This window comes from Puma concolor, chromosome A3 (genome assembly GCF_028749965.1).
Source record: "Puma concolor isolate L17-30 chromosome A3, mPumCon1.1.hap2, whole genome shotgun sequence".
Taxonomy (NCBI): Eukaryota; Metazoa; Chordata; class Mammalia; order Carnivora; family Felidae; genus Puma; species Puma concolor.
The window spans coordinates 106,027,324-106,049,937 of NC_141669.1; the positions used below are offsets into that span (position 1 = coordinate 106,027,324).

The 22,614-nt window shown below is 42.1% G+C and overlaps 1 protein-coding gene across 14 annotated transcripts in view; it reads right to left on the bottom strand.

Moving 5' to 3' along the window:
- The window catches only part of PLCB4 (phospholipase C beta 4), a 422,070-nt gene that overhangs the window by 102,808 nt on the left and 296,648 nt on the right, over positions 1–22,614 (bottom strand). For all 14 annotated transcript variants that reach the window (XM_086701713.1, XM_086701708.1, XM_086701702.1 and 11 more), the window contains 5 exons: positions 12,830–12,909; positions 9,574–9,627; positions 3,583–3,664; positions 2,534–2,634; positions 1,856–1,913 (listed from right to left, as the gene is read on the bottom strand). In XM_086701713.1, coding sequence (XP_086557839.1) covers positions 1,856–1,913; positions 2,534–2,634; positions 3,583–3,664; positions 9,574–9,627; positions 12,830–12,909 — 375 coding nt within the window. The remainder of the gene's footprint in view (positions 1–1,855; positions 1,914–2,533; positions 2,635–3,582; positions 3,665–9,573; positions 9,628–12,829; positions 12,910–22,614) is intronic.

Here is a 22,614-nt window from a genome sequence, read left to right on the forward strand (position 1 = left end):
AGTGCTAATGGCCCTGTGATAGCAATGTATAAAAGTTTATCAACTAATAGTATTTTAAGAAAGAGTTTGGATGGCAGAATGTACAGATGATCACATATTTTAATATTTAATGTTATATCTTAGACTTGCAAGAATTGCAAGTGATTACTGGGTAGGTTTACAAAAACTAAGGGGAAAGCCTTAAGAGCCCACGAATGTAGCACCTAACCTCAAGACTTCAGAACTCTTTATTTTCACAATGACACACATAGAAAAGTCTCTGTCATGTTTAATAGATGGCTGGGTGTCAGTTCATCCCAGAGTGTGCAAGAGACCTTGTTTTTAGGAAGCAGCAAACTAATGATATAAATTTTGTCCATGCCTCTAAAAGGCCTTCCTTCTTTAGCAAAAAGCAAGATATTCCTGCCCATCTCACCAAAACTTAAGATGATCAGTGACCCCAAGTGCATGAAGAAGCTGAGAGAAATAAAACAATAAATCTTAATAAAGGAGAGGAGGAAGGAGTTAAGGAAACAAAGCAAGGCAACTTGAGCAACGGTGGCACAGGAATGTGGATATTATCTGGGTAAAGATTATAAACATAGTATTCGCATGACCAAAAACTAGTGGGGTGGAAAGACTTGAAATGTTTTCAAGTAAAATAAATATTGTATTGTACTGAAAGGCTTATTTAAAAGTGGAGGTGAGGCATCTGTGCTGATAAACGGAGTGGTTAGTCTTTCCTGAACATGGGCTTTTAGGCTCTCGATATCAGAGCTTTGAAAGGGTAACCCTGCAAATCGGGAGCCAGTAAGTCCTAAAAAGGCAAGAAAAGAGAAGCCCATTGGCAAAGATGTGATTTGTCTCTACATCCTGGCAAATCACAGCCTGCCTGTTGTCTGTTCTTTGGGGCAATACCTCCTGTCTGGCATGATACTCTCTCTTCTAATGTTTTCTTTTTATATGGTATAATGGTTAAATTATATTAAAAATTGCTTTGAAACAAAAATACATTGCCCTTCCTCACTGAAACTTATTAATGTGGTAGAAAAAAAGTAAATTTTCCATTTTGGATTAGCAAAAACTTCAAGGGGTTTCACTGAACAGAACATTCTTCTCTACGTTCATAAAGAAAAAAAAAGTTAATTTTAGCTGTAAGAAAAGTTGCAACTTTTACGTGTTCTAAAATATATTTTTCTCTTGTGCTTAAGCAAATGTTGTCAACCAGTTTTGGTTGTTAAGTGAATCATATTCTAAAATGAGCCCTAAGCTTGTTATAAAAATAAAATGTAAAAATTTAACCTGCAATCTAATTGGCCTAGTATGTACTATATTTTCACCCAGGAACTCCAGTGTTGTGCTTGTTGTCAAAATATTCTATTTGAACCTACATACTGTCCTTACATGCAATCCATTAAAAGACAAAAATAAAGCTTTCCAGTCCATGCAAAGGTATGAGAAAAAGTTAGCAATGGAGAATCCAACTACAGTGTGGTAATCTCAATCCATTCTCTAATAAGATCAATAGGAAAAAAAAAAGTACCTTCAATATCATCTTGCAAAAACACATTTAATTAAATGAATATATTATAAAATCCACACGCACACAAAGAACCAGAGCTACACATCCATAGCGAGAAAACCAACAGAAAAAAGCAGTGTGCAAAGCCAAGGTGTCGGAAGCGCATGGACACACAGGAGCAGCAGCTGATTTTTGCACCTGGTAAAGAAAGCCATCTGGAAAGATCAGCAGGTCAGAAGCAAAGCGAATAAGGGCATATGATGCGGGCATATGATGCGGACATGCAATGGGGACACTGGAGGAGGCAAGCCACTGCACACAGACTTTATGGAGTTAATGTATGAAAAAGCTTACTTCATTTAGAAAGCTCACTAATTGGTCTACCGTTAAATAATCAGTTTTGTCTCCATTGCTGAAAAGAAATTTATTAGAAAAAGTAAGTTTTTGTATATGATGCTACAAGTAGGTACGATTTACATGTTGACATTTGTTGATGATAATTCTAAACTTATCTTCTAACCCTGAGGTAGTGGTGCACTCTTAAAATGGCCAGAGACTGTTCGTAAGAACAAAACAAACAACCCAACAAGAGAAAGAAAACACTCCCATTAGCTCAGAAAATGTCTGCAATTCTTCTTTAGTATTATCAAAAGATGTTATTTTTCAAAACAACATGTAAGTCATCCATTTGAAATAACTGGAATGAATGAACTTTTCAACGACATAATAACATTCCATAATTGAATCTAGTTAGTTCACATAATGGGTTAATACCTAAAGGAGCAGGTTAAAATTGTAGGTAGTTAGTAAAGCCAATGCAAGGGGCGAGGGGGATAGTTCCAGGTGCTGCCATTAATTTTTGTAAAAGTTTCTCAAAAAGTCAGAGTGAACTTTTACGGTCATAAACTAAGGGCTGAAAATGTAACCCTGACTATATACTCCTCCAGACTCTCAACACAGTATATTAAAATATTATGACAAAAAGGTGTCTTAAAAATCTAAAAGGACAAGAACTCCATAAATGGAACTTACATTTTTTTAAAAAGATCCTCTATATCTGTTCGAGGACAAATCTTTTGTGTCAGTTCATAGAACTTTTCATAAGTAAATGCTGCAGGCTCGATTTCATCATTCTGTAAAGAACAAGAGGGTGTCATAACTCCTGCCACATTTTTCTCGTGAAGGCAAAGAATCCACAGGATCTTGAAGCAAAGCAATGACCACCTGGGATCCCAGGGCCTCAATCTCTGACTCTTACTGACAGAAGCCAGAAGGCCAAGTCTAACTGTGGCCGGGCCATCCTGCCAGCACACCAGCATGTGTAAATGGGCGTCTCTTGTTACCATGTGGCCGTGATCTGTGGGTTCAAACACTGGCTACGGCTGGGCTTGCTGTGGGCAACACCCCATAAAATATAAAGAAACATTTCTTCTTTCTCTCCACGATGGAGAAAATCATGTGCCTGCCTAAAGGCTGCTGAATAAATCAAAGCCAGTGTTTACTTACGCTTATCTTATGAATTTTCACAAGACCACATGAAGCTGCTCAGGACAACCACATAAAATTTTCCTTCACATGCTGCAGTTTGTATTTCAAGTAGGATTTGTTAAAGTAGGAACAGGCTTAAATCTGTCTTGCAGTCAATCAACTAATTTCAAATACTCTAAATCCAAGGGGCCAAGAACACAAATGGTTTGTGTAGGGAGGAGTGCTTTACAAAGTACCCCACAGCCACCTTGAAGAACACTGACATTGTGCTTGGTCGAGGCGATGTGGACAGGCTTCTTAAAAATAAGCTTCCCACCAGCTGTGTAGAAGAGTAGCCTTGCTGACATTTCTTTTTCTTAATGAAACTGACAAAAACATTTTGAAGTACACTGTTTGAATTTGGAAACATTTAGGTTAAATGCCCAGGGAACAAAAGGCAGGCAGGAAGGAGAAAATTACCTGTACTATATGTGACTGAAACTAGTTCTGAATCTAAATGAGATCAGTGTTACATAAATAATCTGGCTTATTACATATGAGAACATAACTAGACAAAATCGTTTTACAAAACACATAATTAAACTAATAAATACCTTTCCACTGGGAAGACCTAACTCCTTAAGTGCTTGAAAGATCACCTTTTCTGTTTTCCCCGATGCAAAGGTTCTAGTAATACTAGGGCAGAAAATAAAGAAAAGTCAAGTTATTGTTAATTCTAATTTCGTGGAGGCAAAAATCTAAGAAATACTAGGGATGTGGGATGGGGGGTGGAGAAAGGAAAGGAAAATACAATTCATTTTCATTTCTGGGTGTTTTTCACTTCACTAACTCTCTCCTGCAATATCCCTCTGGTTCTGCTAGTGAGGCAACTTGATTCTAAGACAGGTGTCTCCCTGGTGATTGTGAACACAAGAACCCCTGGGAGAGCAGTGCCTGGGTGGCTCAGTGGGTTAAGCATCCGACATTTGCGCAGGTCATGATCTCAGGGTTCGTGAGTTTGAGCCTCACATCTGTCAGCACAGAGCTTGCTTCAGATCCCCTGTGCCCCTCCCCTGTTCACACTCTCTCTCTCAACCCTCCACCCCGCCCCCAAAAGCCCTGGGAGATACATGTTGTTGGACAAAAACAATGACAATGGACAAAAACAATTCCTCTTTCTCAGGGAAGAGGAATATGGCAGACGGGACAGTAAGTCTAGAATAAAACCTCATGTTGACACTATATAGGTTTGGGGAAAAAAAGTAGTCCCCTAAGAAGTCAGTCTAGGCTGGTGATGGCCCTTATGCCTTGGTACTATAGCAGACATGCATTATCAGACATATTTTGAAAAAAAAAATTGTTTTGAGCTAAGTACTCTTGAACTACTCTGATGTGCCAGCTGCCTCAAGGCTTAGGAAGTTTATTGAAAAAGCAAAGGTGTGGTGGGAGGAGAGTTAGGGGAACACTTATTCAATGTTTCCACAGAATCTTGGCTTTCTCCTGACATAAGGTAATTTTAAATAATGATGCTGCCTGTTAACTAGGATGGTGTGCATCGAGACTATTTTCTATGAGAAATGCGTTGGTGACATTCAGAATGACCCAGTGAGGTGTCAAGCTAGCACCCTAGAATTCATGTTTGGCTCTGAGCCATGCCTTAGCCAACCAAAGGAAACTTCCTTTATTCTGTGAGTGGAAGCCCAGGTAAGCTGTCACCATAACTGAAACTTTAATTTCAAAAGTCCAACCTGAGGACAGAGCTTACTTTCATCCGGGAAGCTTGGCTTCGGAATGCCTTCGGTGTGAGCACAAGGAGCTTGGTAGCAGTGCCTCCCCACGCCCCAACCCTGTCATGCACTCCGCCATTCATATTAAGTGGAGGCCAGCTCCAAATGCAAGCACTAAGCGCCAAGTATTCTTGATGAGTGGGAAAACGCACCTCTTCAACTGCAGAATACAACTTCCCAAAATAGATTGGGAAGATCTAACTTTAGGTAAAGGAGTTGTTATGTGTTCATTCAAAGCTTTGTTGTTTCATACTCAGTCCAAGAATACTTAGAAGTACATTTTTAAGAGCGCTTGAGACAGCTGTATTCAAGTATAGGGAGGCCCACGGATTCTTTTTAACAAATCTACAGACATGGTAGAGCATGTGTGTTTGACATCAAGTAAACCAGTTTCTAGGATAGAGGGTGTTATGTCCACATTTTCCACTTCTCTAGTTCATGGAATTTTCATGCACTGAATTGGGGTGAGAAGCAATTTACCTGACCTTTATAAAACAGGAAAGTAGCTAATCAGTGTTCTCAATCTCTTTTTTTTTTTTTTTTAAGTATGTGTTAACATGAGAGCTACAGGCCCCAGCATCCCCAGATTTGGGACAGGAAGAAACTGTTTGTACAGCAACCTCAGGGGTATCTCAGTGAACTCGAGCTTTGGTTAGGTTGGATAGGCCTGAAAAACGACATGAAAACTGATTGACGTGGTCATGAATGTAGCAGGTACAGGGCCTGAGCCTTTCTGGGTGTGGGTTGGAGGGTAGGGAGGAAAGGAAGAGACTATAGGAATAGAATCTTTTGGCTAGAGCTTGTTGAAGTACCAAGACATGAACAGGAAGTAGAACAAGAATGTCTCATGGGAGGAGGAGGTCTATGCATTAGCACTTGGGGCAAGGGGGCAGGTAAACAGATTGAGAGAGAAAAAGAAGGAATTAGGGTGTCCAGTGCCAGGAGAGAAAGAAATCCATGTAGGGATATACTAGTGAGGGCAAAGTCAGAGCCCAACAACATGACTGCACAGGAAATAAAGGTGAGAAATGGTATTATGGTCATAGGGGCTCTTTCTCTGGCCTTCTTTTCTGAGGGGGCTTGGGCTGGGCAATGTCACCACGGATTTGCTCACCTCATTCTGATGGAGACCAAACCCAGGATGGAAAATAGAAGCAAGGAAGTTGAAAAGACCATTCCCCTGATCTAGCTAATAAAGTGCCTTTATTGCCTTTGCTTCAGGCAGCTATCAGAATCAGCCTTGGGCCTTAAAATGGATTCACTCAGAGGTAAGGCGGGGGGGGGGGGGGCACAAAGGTGAATTCTTAGAGTTTCCGGTTACATGAGAGGCCCAGCAGAATACCCTTTAACAGGGTCCTGCAAGAAACACATTTATCACAACCTGGGGACATTTTTACATACCATCATAGGCATTTCGTAGGAGAGTATTTAGAAAGGACTGTGATTTATTCAACTCTTATATATAGCCTCACACCCACAGAGTACAGGTTAGTGCTTCATGGCTAACAGATACTCAATGAGTTTTTGTTGAATCATAATAAACCACCTTCCCCAAAGGAAATGCTACAAAAGCAAATAAGCTTGAGTGGAGCCCAGTCCTATTAGAGTCCTGGTTCAATTCCATGTTCCAGCAGACTTTACAGGTGATAAAGACAGAAATGATCCTGAAAAAACCAAGGGAGTCTCACTCTTTCTTTGTCCTCAATGGGCCTACAATCCATTCCATGGTTTTAACACCATTTTTTGAAACACTCAGGTCAGACTCATGGAGTGAAGCCTCAGCAGAGTCCTACTAACTTTGTTGAAAAACTAGGACTTCAGGACATGTACAGATTACATAGGAGTTGGGCTACCATGATCATACCTGAGGCTCTCAGCCTTCCTCTTTAATACAACGGTCTCTTTTAAGACTACTTCCTGCCACAGCCCATAATTTTTGTCTGGCTACTATTTCCCGACTCTCTAGCCATTGGTTCCAACTCCAGGTTACAAGGAATAAGAAATGGCAAAGAAAAGAGTGATTTTCAAAAGCCTTGGTCTAGGTGAGAAGATTAATTGAGTAGGAGTTTGTAGGTTTGAGAGAAAAGCAGACTGTGTAAGTTTATGTACATAGAAAAGAGGGAGATAAAGAGTTAAGACTTTCTTCATTAATCATTCCTGCAACTTCCTGGATATTATATTTTGGTTAATACTCAAGAGCAGGGGCCATTCCCAAGCTATGTAACGACTATGAAGCCAGAACCTTTTTAACAGCATGCACACTATAGTAATAGTTTCCATTTTAGGAACTCCAGAATGATAGTGATAAAATGACATTTTAAAAGTGTTTACTCTTCATATCCATTAAAACATTCAGAACAATTTCCACCTAGCCCTTGGCAGCTCATCTACCAGAAGACTTACCGCTTTTTTCTGGCTTGCTATCAATTCTCCATCAACTTTAACAAATTGCCCCCAAATAACAGATGTCTTGTGTCAAACACCTGTTAATACTGGCAGGCACCAAAGAGTTCATGTCAAAGAGAGCTAAAGAAAACGACATAAGGATGGTAATAATTTTGCATGTGAACATGCTAGATAAAGATCTTTGAAATCATAAAAGACTTCCAATCTTGTCTAACAATGGCTTGATTAGTAGGATACATATAAATGAAACCAGAACTGCTAGTTAGAAGTGCTTTGATTGCAATCTATGTGTTTCTACTTCGTCCATTTCCTGAACCTTATCTTGGAAGAGAAAGCAGGACAGTAAAGCATGTAAAAACAGATCCAATATACATTTCTATTCACGCTGCTGTCTGTGCTAAGTTTAAAGAAAAATTTTAAAGAAAAATGTACTTAGCTGTAGGATGCTGGGATACATTAAAATAATTGTCCTGCTATTGCTCAACAGAGCAAAGGATTTTAAATTTTTTGTTTTATGTTTATTTATTTTTAAGAGCATGAGAGACAGAGTGTGAGCAGGGGAGGGGCAGAGACAGAGAGGGAGACACAGAATCTGAAGCAGGCTCCAGGCTCTGAGCTGTCAGCACAGAGCCCGACGCAGGGCTCGAACACACGGGACATGAGATCATGACCTAAGCTGAAGTTGGATGCTTAACTGACTGAGCCACCCAAGTGCCCTGCAGAGCAAAGGATTTTAAGTGAAATAAAGATCAGTGTAAAGTATCTTTGCCAACAATTATCAATCAAGGGTGCTAACTGGGTTTTTTGTTTTTGTTTTAAGGTCTACTTTTTTCTAGAGTAGACACAAAATTGATTTGCTAGTAAGTTAACAAAAAGCAGAGAATCCTACATCTCGATTTGTAAAGACCACAACACATGTGTAAGGTCTACAACTTGGTAAGCCCTCAATAAAAGGTTAAGTAAAAATACTGTCCATGGTCTTATGATTCATATGCTTTTAATTTCCTCATTGATATTTCTGTCGTGTCACATGGGCTGTTACAGAACACAGAATTAAGAAAAATGATGACTTCTAGGACAGTTCTGTTAAATGCGAAAAGAGCGATTTTGAGAGAGTATAGTGATAACCTCATGGGGAAACAGAACGGAAATGTCAAGGCAGAATGAAGTGCCTGGCAGACAAGGAGATGGAGAAAAGTCAGAAATGGCTAAGTGTGATCAGCAAGCCACTGCTCAAACGCGCTTGCTCAAATGCGATGCAGCTGGGGACCTGTTCACTTCATCTCTGAAAGATAGGGCAGTTCTAAGACAAGATTCTACCTAGTAGCGCTGGGTTTTATTTGTTGCTGTTTCCGTTGGCTTCTTTGCTAAAGTGGTATCCAGAGAGGAAGTCAACATCAACCTAAGTCTGGAGAATCCTGGAAGAATGGGTTGGTATCCGGGAAACCTGGGACTAATTCAGGCTGTGGGCTTGGGCTTATGAATCCAAACACACTCCTGGTTTCATGGGGACAGATGATGCCCACTCCAGCTTCAGAAATTTCCATGAAGTGCTTACACAAATGCCAGCCAAAAAGATACCAGGAGAGTTTGGCAAATAATCCCTATTGCTGCCATCTCAAGAGCTTCCGGGTGTACCCACAGACCATTAGCAAATCCTAACACCAGAGAGGGAGTAGAGAGGCAGAAAAGAGGGAAGCATGAGGAGTCCTCAGAGGGTGAAACATACCAGCTTAAGTATTAAAGAACCCATGTGGAAGACACCTCTTTTTCATGTTTTCATTTTTTTTCCCTTCCTTCTTGATTCCTTTCAGGCTTTACTGCCATTGTTTTTTCATTGCCACTGTTAACTTGGGCAGAGTGAGGGGATAAAGTGACAGTTCTGAAGAGTGTGTGGTGTCAGCAATGGTACACCTAGAGATTAAGTGGCAAGAAGCCAAAGGACTCTACCTCCCCCTTCCCACTGGCCACCAGAAGAACAGCAAGGCCCAGAACAAGCAGCACTGTCCAGAGGCACCACACTTCTGAAGACACAGTCTATATACACTTCTGCTACAGGTGCACAATACAACTTCTTTAATTTTAGCGAATGGTTGCTTAGGGCAAGTAGACGAAAGACATTAAAATCCTCAAAGCCCACTTGTTTGAAGATATAAAGAATACTGATACATCTTCGGACGTTCTTCATCAAAGCAGAGTTAATGCTACCCATTGTGAGGAAAAATGCAAGTTTACATCCACAAATGGTTTTTACAAACTGAACACAGCATTTGATGGAGTGATTTAAAATAAGCTTCTAGAAATATCTTTAGTGAAAGCATTTAACAATCACTTGTGAAGGGCTCTCTCTTTGGTCTGGTATCATGAGGGTCGACCAAGGGTATGAAATACAGACAGGAATGATCGACTTACCTCCTAACTGGAATTTTACCATTTGTGTTGGTCATAAACGCCAATTTCATCCAGCTGGAAAACAACGGTAACAACACTGTTTTAATGTTTCTTAAGAGGAATACTTCAATCCAGGTAAGAACTTTAAAAGAAAGTTCATTCAAACAAAGAACATTTATTCTGAAGGTCAGAGACAATAATACACTGTGAGATGAATTTATGGCTGTCACAATTAGCAAATACAAATACAAGACTCTCAGTTAAATTAGAACTTCAGAAAAATAATGTTTTTTACAAGTATGTTCCAAATACTGCACAGGATATGCTTATGCTAAAGAACTATTACTTATCTTAAATTTAAATTTAACTGGGAGTTCTGTACTTTTCTCAGCAACCCTGGATGAATTAGAAAATTGGGTGCATGCACTGAGCAAAACAAATTGTGAGTACTTACTTGGTGACTGGCCTCATCCTTAATAATCTCTCCTAAGGGTGTGCCTGGGTGGCTCAGTCAGTTAAGCAACCAACTGATCTCAGCTCAGGTCATGATCTCATGGTTCATGAGTTCCAGTCCTGCATCGGGCTCCTCACTGACAGCGTGGAGCCTACTTGTGTTTCTATCTCTCCCTCCTTCTGCCCCTCCCCTGCACTCTCTTGCTCTCTCTCAAACTTAAAAAAAAAATTCTGGGGGCGCCTGGGTGGCGCAGTTGGTTAAGCGTCCGACTTCAGCCAGGTCACGATCTCGCGGTCCATGAGTTCGAGCCCCGCGTCGGGCTCTGGGCTGATGGCTCAGAGCCTGGAGCCTGTTTCCGATTCTGTGTCTCCCTCTCTCTCTGCCCTCCCCCGTTCATGCTCTGTCTCTCTCTCTGTCCCAAAAATAAATAAACGTTGAAAAAAAAATTCTGGCAAAATATTAAAATAAAAATAATCTCTGTTGGGGCGCCTGGGTGGCGCAGTCGGTTAAGCGTCCGACTTCAGCCAGGTCACCATCTCGCGGTCCGTGAGTTCGAGCCCCGCGTCGGGCTCTGGGCTGATGGCTCGGAGCCTGGAGCCTGTTTCCGATTCTGTGTCTCCCTCTCTCTCTGCCCCTCCCCCGTTCATGCTCTGTCTCTCTCTGTCCCAAAAATAAATAAACGTTGAAAAAAAAAATTAAAAAAAAAAAAAATCTCTGTTAAGGTGGTAGGAAATGCAACTGCATGCTGACACCAGCCAACTTTATCCTGAGGACACATAGGGATCTCCACTCTCAGCTCCCAGTGCAGCAAAGCACAGATCGAATGGGCATCTTCCCTAACTTCCAATAGTAAGAGAAGTTCATTAACTCAATTGACAGGAAGCAACTCATTGCTTTCCTGACACACAGGGACCCACAACGTTTATTTGTACGTTGATGGTAAGACTGTTCTTAGCTATTAATTCACATTCTCATTGTTTCCAGTCAATAAAATTCTAATAAAAGCAGAATATGACAAATTGGTAAAGTTTCTGTCCTGTGTCAGTTTCCTAGAAGCACAAGTGACTCCTTTTCAACTGATGTTTTCTAGACAATAGGCGTGAGGGAAGCAGAAAGGGCAGGGAGAACAGTCACACAAAGCTGTGGTCTCTGCTGGGGCTTTAGCCTGATGCCATGGGGAGCTCTGGAGTGTGATGTGCCTCCGACTTGGTGGCATGGGGGCTAGCCTTTTGTATCCTGTGCTAGCCCATCATCAGGCATGGGCTTCCCACCAGGAAGAGGGAGGAGTACAGTCTCCCAGGCACAGCGACTCCCCTTCAGCAGAGGGTAATTCTCTGTAGAAGTGGGCAGGTGTGACCTCTTGATGAGCTAACCCTTATGGTGGCTGGTGGATGGATGAACACCAGCTCTATAAAGGGATCTGAGCATGATACCACTGGGGACAGGTATGATCATATGTCCAGATATGGATATTGGGGTCCCTCAGGTGTAAGTGGGCATTCTCTAAGTCTCAGGTCTTTTGGATTCAATCAATACCCAAACTGTAACATCAAATATCCACCGTGGCTCTTTATTTTTAAGCAAATATGCCACAGCAACTGCAGAAGAAAAGGAGAAGTCGCTGCACAACAAAGAGGTATTTATAAGACTAACTACCCCTTACTAAGATGATGGAAAGAATAGAGTTGGGATGGCATATAAATCAAAACTACTAATAGTGAATGAAGAGGACTGGGAGCCAGGCACTGGGCTGAGCATTTTCCAGGACCTCACTGCACCTGTGAGGTAATCTTGTAAAATGAGTTATGGTGACCATCTCCAGTCACAGATTAGCACAGTGAGGCACAAGGCTAAGAACTTGCCAAGAGTCACCCAACAACTAAGCAGCCCAACTAGGATCTTAGTCAAGAGCACATACTCTTAAAGCACCTGCCAAAGGGACCAAAAGTAAGGATGAAAGTGCCCCAAGGGCTGACTTCTCTTCCTCCTGCCTGACAGTCCAAGGAATCACACCTTTGCTGCTAGGCCAGGTTGAGAGTGAAGGCTTATTTCCATAATTTCTCAGTGTAGTTCCCTTCTGCACCTACAACTGCCTACCAGTGGCCCTATAATGGCAGGCGGCCCCACTCCTCTGCTGATTGCTGCTCTTTCAACAGTCTGACTTTGGCTTTGGCTAGGATTTCTACCTGAGTAACTTTCAAGTCACCCCGATGGAATAACTTCATAAGGGTTACAAATCTACCAGTGAGGTGCATCGTCCCCCCCCCCCCCGCGCCAACTCACCCCCCGCCGCATTTTTGGATACAGTGAGCGGGGGTCAGGCCAGTATGTTTGGATCCCTGACTGTGTGCTGAACAGTCCCCGGGCCAGTGCTCCTTTTTGACCCTAGCAATGGGTGCTCTTGTAAGTGCTTCTCTTGGCCACACTCCCCAATTCTCAGTTTCACACAACAGAGGCTCCAGCTTCCACAGCATCCAACTACATATCTCCCTAGGCATGGAAAACTAACGATCAGCACTCTGTCTGGAGACACAAAGGTCAGTGCCTACTACCTAGAGGATACAGCAGGGGATGCTGAGGTTCCAGCATCTTCCTACCATCAACCATTCCTTTCACATCTGTTTTGGACTACGGGTTTATCATACACGCCTTGCCAAGTGGCCTGAGAGTACAGATATAGATTGGGAACTTCCTCTCCAAGGTCAGGAGCATGGAGGGGAAGACAAGTAAGATGCCGCCTGGCCATATACTAAGCCTTTATCTCCTAATCTGACCTTTTGCTTTTTAACAGCCAAGAACAAAGAGTGATATAACAAAACTCACTGTTTTTTGAGGCAGGTCATTGGACTGACATTGTTGGCCCTGAAGTTGTGTATGATTGATCTCAGTCCTTCTACCCATTGCTGAAAAGAGAAAGAGAAAGCATTCCTGATGAGTAAAACTACGAGCTAAAAATGGTGGTTTTTATTGGATAGCCTGTATCCATTTTGCATAAGAATAATGTAAACGCTTTGTTTATCTCCTCTCCACCACAGAGCAATCTTCATTCTGGTGCCATACTTTATTCTTTAATAAACAGCTTTCATTCTTTCCATGAAGATAAATGTAACATCTATAGCATCATTAAATGCTGGATTGTCACAAAGGAACGCTGCCCCCTGAATGACTTGTTAAACCTTCCAGTTGTAGCCTGTTTAAATAGAAGTCCTTTTTCAGCCGCTGGCAATCTTCATTATTTCTAAGCAACATTATACAATACACTATGACATATTTAGCTATTCCCATTTTAGAAGATGAGAGCATTTGGGGCTCATCAATTTTATCATGTGATTCTATTTCAATCTAAGAATTTCTTACATATCTTACCTGTCTGTGTTTTCCAGCAAAGCCTTAAAAAGTAAAGCATGTACTGATTGCCAGGGTATCCAGAGCAAACAGTGAAGTGCTTACATAATTTCTGTTTAAGGATTTGGACCTCAGTTTTAGCTCATAACATCACTCCATGGATTTACAAGGAAAAGTGAAGGAAGACTGCATGGCAATAAAGGAATTTGGGTCTCTTAAGGACATTCTACTAGAAAAGGCTAGCCTATGAATTAAGGCCAACTCTGCTCTTGGGTCCAACAACCGATGCCAATGAATGCTATACCAAGTTGCTAAAATAAAGAATCACACTCTTGGCAACATGCTTTGTAACAAATTGACATTGGGGATTAAAACAGAGCTGGGGCCTCCACAAAAGCCAGTACCTCCCCTTCTTTGGTTCATAGCGTGACTGCTATAGCTTTGTGCTGAGGAAGGGGAAAAAATTTGGAGTCGACAGTAATATAGATGTATATTCAATCTGTACTGTCCAGTATGGTAGCCACTAGCCACATGTGGCTATTTAAACTGCATAAAAGTAAAATTCAGTGCTTCCCTTTCACTAACCCCATTTCAAGTGCTCCAAAGCCAACGTGGGGCTAGTGCCTACCATTATCAGAGAGCACATATAAAGAACATTCCCATCATTACAGAACATTCTGCCAGACAGCACAACATAATACTAGTGATTTAGTCATTGCAAAGGCCAGTGGTAAAGACTGAGTTCTATCAAATGTGTGTGTTTTTAATCTACTGTGAGAAAATAACAACATTAAAAATGTCATCTTAACCATTCTTAAGGAACAGTTAGTTCAATGGCATTAAATAACATTCACACTGCTATGTAGCCTTCACCACCATCCATCTCCAGAACTTCTTTCTTCTTGCAAAACTGAACCTCTCTCCCCCTTAAACAACTCCCCGTTTTCCTCTCCCCACCCCCAACTCTAGCAGGCACGATTCTTTCTGTCCCTATGAATGTGCCTATTCTAGGTTCTCCTTACAAATGGAGCCATACAGTATTTGCCCTTTGACAAATTTGCCCTATTTCACTTGGCATAATGTCCTCAAGGCTCAGGCAGGCTGCAACAGGTGACAGAACATCCTTAATTTTTAAGGCTGAATAATATTCCATTGTAGGTGTAGACCACATTTGGTGTATTCATTCACCTGCTAATGGACACTTGGGTTGCTATTGTGATTAATGTGGCTATCGCAAACGATGCTTCTATGAACAGGGGTGCACAAATATTTCATCAAGTTCCTGCTTTCAGTTTTTTTGGATACTCTGAGGTGGAATTACTGGACCAAGTAGTAATTCTATTTTTCATTAAAAAAATTTTTTAAGTTTATTTATTTTGAGATCAAGTGCAAGTGGGATAGACACAGAGAAAGAGGGGACAGAGAATCCCAAGCAGGCTGTGCATTGTCAGTGCAGAGACTGACGTGCGGCCCAAACTCACAAACCGTGATCATGACCTGAGCAGAGACCAAGAGTTGGACGCTTGACCTACTGAGCCACTCAGGTACCCCTCTGTTTTTAATTTTTGAGGAACCACCATTCTGTTCCCCATGGCAGCTGTGTTATTTTACATTCCTACCAACAGTGAACAGGGGTTCCAATTTCTCCACATCCTTGTTGGCACCTGTTATTTTCCATTTTGTTTTCATGCTGACAGTAGCTATCCTGGTGGATGTGAATCTAATAGAGAGTTTTGGCTTTCTTCTTTATGCTTCAATCATACCTAAAGGCTTTCTAAAGAAGGACTTAGGAGCCATGAGAGGTAAATTTCCTTCCACAACTAGAAAAGGCTATTTCCTGAGGACGTAAACAGCATTGAAAGCCTCCTGATGGTTAAACCAGGATCCTGAGGCATGAGGAAGAAAGGCAATAGTAGCATTAAAGAAATGCTCAATTATTTTCATCAGCAGCCTTCACTTCCTCTGTCAGATTAAATATGGGAGTATAATGCCCTGGGGACTATCAAATAACCTGTTATTGGGCTAATAAACTACAGGCTCACACACAGTTTCCCAAGAGAAGACAGAAAAGCAAATAATTTGGTTGGCATTAACTGGGAGGCATTTTCTCAACCTGAAGGCTTGTTACGTGTTCCAAAACACAGAGTCCATGGTTTCCAGGGATAAAAAAGTGGACAATCCGAGACTGTTCACTGGCTTTTTCTGAGCATTCTGATGTAGTTGTTTCTAAAAATAAATTATAGAGATACCAGGCTTTGAGGAGGCTGAAACAACTTTCATCCATCTTTTGAAAATACAATGCTGGTGAAGGTTCTTGTTTGTTGTGACCGAAAGGTCTCCATGCGTGACCTTTGAGGTCATCAGTCCAGTGACAGTACTCGTGCATTAGTTAGGGGGAAATGCCAACAGAATCCTCACGAGCCCTAAAGGGCGCTGGGATGGGGGAGGTTGTTGCTTCTTCTGAGATGATAGAAGTGAGGGTCAAGGGCCTTGACCAAGATCACAGAGCAGCTGGTGCAGAGCTGAGAGGCAGGAAGAACTTTGTTATCGGCCCCTCTTCGGGGCTTGTTCACACATCTCCCTCCTTGGCATGACAAGGTCCCATCAGGACTTTCCTCCTTTCTCCTGTCTTCCAGATAATGCACACCTAGCATATTAAGGCCAAAAGACTTAAGGAAATAGGTGAAGTGTTTTGTTTTGTTGTTTTCAACATAAAATAGATGAGATGCCAGCAGGTGTCAGTAGAACCCCAGAGTTTAGTTGGGAAGTTGCACTAGGGGTGAGCTAGAGGCACATGAACTTCTTTGAATGTTTTCAGATTAAAAGAAGCCAAAAACAAAAACAAAAACAAAAAGGCAACTTAGATAAGTTTTCTTGAATTGCTGAAAATAAGCACATATGTTAACAGTCTACATCATGCCCCAAAAGATGCACCTTCAAGCCCAGGGCTGCATGTTTCTAGAAGGGTCGTTCCCTGACACACCTTGAGCACACTCATTGGCTCAGTGATGACACACCCACCCTATGATTCCTATTACACTGGGTGCCTCCCTCTGGTCTGGCCTTCATGAGTGGGCCAGCGCAGCCTGCATGCAGGGAACCAGCCCGAAGGATCAATTTGGATGTCCAAATCGGCAGTCTTTGCACTTCCCTGGCATGCTGTTCTTGTTAGGGTCCTCTCATTTTTTAATCTTTTCCAGGGCAGACAACCCCAGAATGTGCCACTCTGGCATGTGGATTTCCTTGAGCTGAAGACAATCAAGGCCCAATGAACTCAAGAAGAGCTTTTTACCTCTCTCTTAACTGCCTAAAAGAATTTAGTTAGGGGGCTTGTACGAGGAAGAGAGCTATTACCAAAGACAACAGTTTTTTCTGTTTTTCTTTTTTTTAACATAAGAAGGTCTTGTCCGGGGGCGCCTGGGTGGCTCAGTCATTTGAGTAGCTGACTTCAGCTCAGGTCACGATCGCACAGCTCCTGAGTTCGAGCCCTGCATCAGGCTCTCTGCAGATAGCTCGGGGTCTGGAGTCTGCTTAGGATTCTGTGTCTCCCTCTCTCTCTGCCCTTCTCCCGCTCATGCTCTCTCTCAAAAATAAACAAATTAAAAAAAATACAAAAAGAAGGTCTTCTCCAAAGAGCATGATAATGATTTGTTTACCAAACATTTGCCCTTCCCATCTTCCTGTGAATTGTCTTTGCCTTTTTCTTTTTAAATTCATTTATTTATTTTGGGAGTGAGAATGCACATAAGCAAGGGAAGGGCATAGAAAAAGGAAGAGAGAAAGAGTCCCAAGCAGACTCCACAGTCAGCAAGGAGCCCGATGCAAGGCTCAAACTCACAAACCGTGAAATCATGACCTGAGTTGAAATCAAGAGTTGGACACTTAACTGACTGAGCCACTTAGGTGCCCCCGATTGTGTCCCTTGCCTTTGAAACCCCAGACCCTTACCCCCTTCTTCCCCTTGGCTCAGGATGGCATATAAACCTCAATTATCTGATTATCAGAGAGCCTTTCTTGTCTTGTGGGGGTCTTGTACACACATAATTAAATTTGGTTTTCTCCCGTTAATCTCTTTTTATTAAAGGTGGGTATCTCAGCCAAGAACTCAGAAGGGTAGAGGGAAATTTATTTTTCCTCCCTTACACCATGCACTAGGGGCAAACTATGAAGCTTTTCAAGTAAAGATCTCCACAGGGTCTAAGGTTGCAGTAGGACAAGACCCTTTATAAGGTGCTTAAGATGTAAAATTGCAACGTTTCACATATCTCCAGATGAATCAGTGGAGTACCTATATCTTTACACATTAAACTAGAAACTTGGTTTCAGACAGGCATTTGAGCTTTAAAGGGGTTCAGACTCTAAAATAAAGACACTGTAGGTAGAATCCTACGTGTTTTCTCTTATGGGTCCCTATATGCAAGATGAATAATTTTAGTTGTTAAGATAAGTTAGGATTAGTTGCCATTAAATTGTCAATATTTAACTTTGAGGACAGGGGAAGCAAGACATTTTCAGCTGGTACACTGTTATAAGTAAACTACGTGGATATCACTCAGAGACCAGATTAGTAGTTTCTAGAGCTGGCTGTACATTGGAACCCCTGGGGAGCTTATAGGACAGTTTAGAAAGCTGGAAGTGGGGCACCTGGGTGGCTCAGTAAGCTAAATGTCCAACTCTTGCTATCAGCTCAGGTCATAATCTCATGGTTCATGAGTTCGAGCCCCAAGATGGGCTCTGCACTGACAGTGTGAAGCCTACTTGGGATTCTGTCTCCCTGTCTCTCTGCCCCTCCCCTACTTGCACTCTTTCTCTCTCAAAATAAACAAACTTAAAAAAAAAAAGAGGGGTGCTTGGGTGGCTCAGTCAGTTAAGCATCCGACTTTAGTTCAGGTCATGATCTCATAGTTGTGGGTTTGAGTCCCAGGTCGGGCTCTGTGCTGACAGTTCAGAGCCTGGAGCCTGCTTTGGATTCTGTATCTCCCTCTCTCTCTGCCCTTCCCCTGCTTGCTCTCTGTCTCTCTCTCAAAAATAAATGAACATTAAAGAAAAAGAAGAAGAAGAAGAAGAGGAGGAGGAGGAAGAAGAAGAAGAAATGCCAATTCTCAGGTCCCACCCAAAATCTACCCACACAGCCACTCTGGGAATGGGGCCCAGCAACCTGCATTTCAACAGGCCCTCGAGATGACAATCATGCAGTCCTAGTATGGAGCATCTGGTACTGATCACAGATACAGATAACTGAAGAGGGTGTGGAGGTGGCCACAGGAGGATAGGCTTGTCTAGTTTTGTTTTTAAACAATTTTATTGAGGTATAATTTAAATATAATGAATGGCCTAGAAGCTTTTGATTCAAGTCTTTCAAATGCTAACTAACCACCCTTAGGGTGAGGACTGCCAATTGAGACACTTCAAATTTTAAACCTTCATTGCCCTGTTTTGGTTTAAATTCACACACACATGTATTAAAATATTAAAAAAAATTTTTTAATGTTTACTTATTTTTGAGAGAGACAGAGAGAGAGAGAGAGAGAGAGAGAGAGAGAGAGAGAGAGAGGAGGGGCAGAGAGAGAGAGGGAGACACGGAATCCAAAGCAGGTTCCAGGCTCTGAGCTGTCAGCACAGAGCCCAATGTGGGGCTTGAACTCACAAACAGTGAGATCATGACCTAAAGTCTGACACTTAACTGACTGAGCCACCCAGGCACCCCTGTGCTAAAGCATTGCAAGGAAAGTTACAAGCATTGCAAATGCAGAGCAGGCAGCCAGAAGGAAGTTGGTTCAAAGGATGTTCCACAGGAAATCCAGCTGCTGGCAACATTCCAGGATCTCAGGAGGCAGCAAGAGATGGCCCTGCAGATGCCAGTTAGAAGTGACAGCTCCCCCAGGTTCTGAGAGAGGCAAGCACAGAATCTGGACAGGCCTGGGCTTTGGGAAGAACACTTATTGGAGAACCGGTAGAGAAGCAAGACGGAAGTCTGTTTCCCAGAGCTGGGGTACATGATCAGAACATAACCCACACCACCACTGGTCCTGTGGATGAGGGAGCTTGAGTCAGGCTGAGGACAAAGCACAAGCTAGCACATCCCCACCCCCAGGTGGGACCTGTGTGATATTCCTCAGGCACTCCTGGCTGCCCAAAACACAAAGGAAAGGAAAGGTTAATTGATAGAGATCACAGTCATACAGGACATGAGTCTCCATCAGTTTACAAATATCTTAGTAAATTATGAGAGAAAGGCAATCTTAACAATTAGCCTAATCTTCAGAAATCTGTAGACTCAGTTTCCGGGGGCCCTAACATCACCCCTCCATAGTGATGTAGGAACAAAGGCAAGAAGGAAATGACAGGTAAAATTAAATTTCCTTATAACCTGCAGCCCATTGACAAATACTTGAGGCAAATACAGATTGTACCATTTCTCCCAGAAGGTCCTACTGTCATAATGTTAATGCCTTACTAGAGGGAAAACAACCTTAGCTTGATAATAGCTAGGCCTCCAGTATCCTGTGAGTCTTCTTTAGCATAAGGAAATCTCTTTGGAAACTTCCCATTTGCTTCTACCTTCCCAACTCCATAGTATATAACCAGTCACTCCTCACAACCCCAGTGCAGCTCTTTCTGCCCATGGGTCCTGTCCCCGTGCTTTAATAAAGTCACCTTTCTGTATCAAAGACGTCTCCAAGAATTCTTTCTTGGCCGTCAGCCCTGAACCCCACCAACACTCCCAAACCTCATCAGAGAGTCTGGTGATTTAGGCAGGACTTGACAAAAAAAAAAAATCACATTTTTAAACCTTCAAATGTGCTCATCTAGGATTCTGAATCCATTCGGAAATTAAATAGAAGCAGATCTACCAATGTTTGCATATCACAGACCAACTTCTACATCAGATTAAGAGGGAAAAATAAAACTTTCTCTTTCACATCATCGACTTCCTCCGGGTTCTCCTAAAGAGAGGAAAATGCAGGCAGAATGCACTCAGTGTCAGTCATAGGAGATATCCATGACAGTGCTGGAAATTCCCTTCTGGCCTGGGACAGAAGGCAAAGTGGGAGACAAAGACAGCCTTGATGGCAAGAATGAATCGGGCATCGGAGCCTGAAAGTCACCACAGTTGCTACCCTGAGAGAGAGGAGTACAAGATAACAGAGAAGCGGAGGACTCTCATGCATAATCAAGGAGCTAAATTTGGCAATCCTAGATACAATTCAGCAGAAAAAACCCAGGATCAAGGGGGAAATTAAGGAGCCTGTACTAATGACCAATAGTGAACTACTGAAACTGGCATCCAAACAGCAATTGGGAATTTCGCAGAAAAAACAAAAGCTCAGTAGAGAGACAGCTAAATGGTAATCTCAAAAGCCCTTGGGAAGTCAATAATAATTCTGATAAACTTTTCAAATCTAAAAGACCCAAGAGAAGAAAAAAGGAAGAACAACTGGGGTCCTTTTCTCTTGACATCATCTGAGCACCTTCCAGAAAATACAAGTTTTTCATCTGCTGTTCTCCATCCACAGAGTAAAACTGATCAAAGTAAAAGGAGGAAGGCATTAAGTGCCATCTGATGCTTTTTCTTTTTTACATCTGTTAATTTATTTTTGAGAGTACACACACACACACACACACACACACACACACACACACACACGTACGCACACTAGTTGGTGAGGGGCAGAGAGAGAGGGAGATACAGAATCTGAAGCAGGCTCCAGGCTCTGAGCTATCAGACAGAGCCCAAAGCAGAGCTCGAACCCATGAACTGTGAGATCATGACCTGAGCCAAAGTAGGTCACCTAACCACTGACTGAGCCACCCAGGTACCCCAAAGCCCTCTAATTCTTAAATCACCTTCAGAGCATGGCAAACGAGTATTTGGGCAGGAAATTGGCTGCCAGGAAGGAGTATATGTGGCTGTGTTTGAAAGATAAATTTGGATGGGCCTGGATAATATTTATCCTTTTCTAGTCAAAACTAGTGTAGGCACTCACAGATAGTCAAAACAGTCTCTTAGCCTGGCTGGTTATCTTGACAACACTGGGTAGTTAGGTCAAAAAGAACCTCTAAATAGTCATAAGAAATGGGAGGACATCGTGCTGTTCTGGATCATCATTCAGAAGCTGAAGTGTCAAATTCCCCTACCAATTGGATTCTGTTCATTATCATTCCAAGAGGCAATTTTTGCATTGCCTAAGCTGTCCTAGTGTATCTATAGTACCTTGTCTCAAATAGCACATCTAATTCCAGATATGTACTCCAATAAATACACTGTTGAAGGGAATCAAGATACGCCACCCCAAAATATGACGCTTTGGTCCAAAAATTATTTTGAGCTGAAGGCATCTGAATTCCTGAAATCCCTTTTGTGACTAAAAGCAGATCCTGCCTGAAAGAACCCCACTGTCATAAATCTAGATCCAGGAGTGGCTCTAACCTTCCCTTCTGGAAGACGAAAACTTGGCACCACACTCTAACAGAAATGGTCATAAAATTCTCATGTCCATCTATTCTCAGGGCTCATTTATCTTTCCTAAAAGTCATTTGTTCTCCTGTAAGTAGCCTTTGCCCCTTTCTTTCCCCTGCTAAGAGGAGGTACAAACTCTTAAATATCCCTGCTCCTTTGGCTATTTAATTCCTTCTGTGTTGCGCCACGCACATAAAATTAATAAATTTGTATGCCTTTTCTCTGTTAATTTGTCTTTTGTCAGTTTATTTCACAGACCCAGCTGAAGAAACACAAACTAAAAATGGAGGTACATCTATACACTCAGAATACATTAATGCCTTAGGTTCATTTGTGCCTACAGACTTTATAACGACATACGATGCTCTTTCCTGACTTAACAGAGCAAGCAGCTCCAATCTTACAAACTCTAGAACTCATTCACAAACAAAATGAGATATTTGCTTTATTTTATGCAACATTTTTTTTGGCATCTGCAAAGAGAACTCTAAATTAACTGTAGAATTTTAAGATATTAAGAAAACCAAGAGCATTACCCTATGCCAGTCAGAAACCAGTTTTGTGAAAGCGCACTTTTGGTCACAGCTGTCAAATCTGCAAAAATCCTGGTTGTAAAGGAAGAGCAAATGGCTGGTGAATTAAAAGGTATTCATGAAGTGGTTTCTCTGGCTGATGCCTGTATTGTCAAGCTCTGAAGTCACATTCCTCCTGACCTGGACCAGCTGACAGAGGTGGCAAATTAAGACATGCAAGACATGCCAAAATGAACACTAACAGTATCTCTACACGCAGAGGCTCTGTG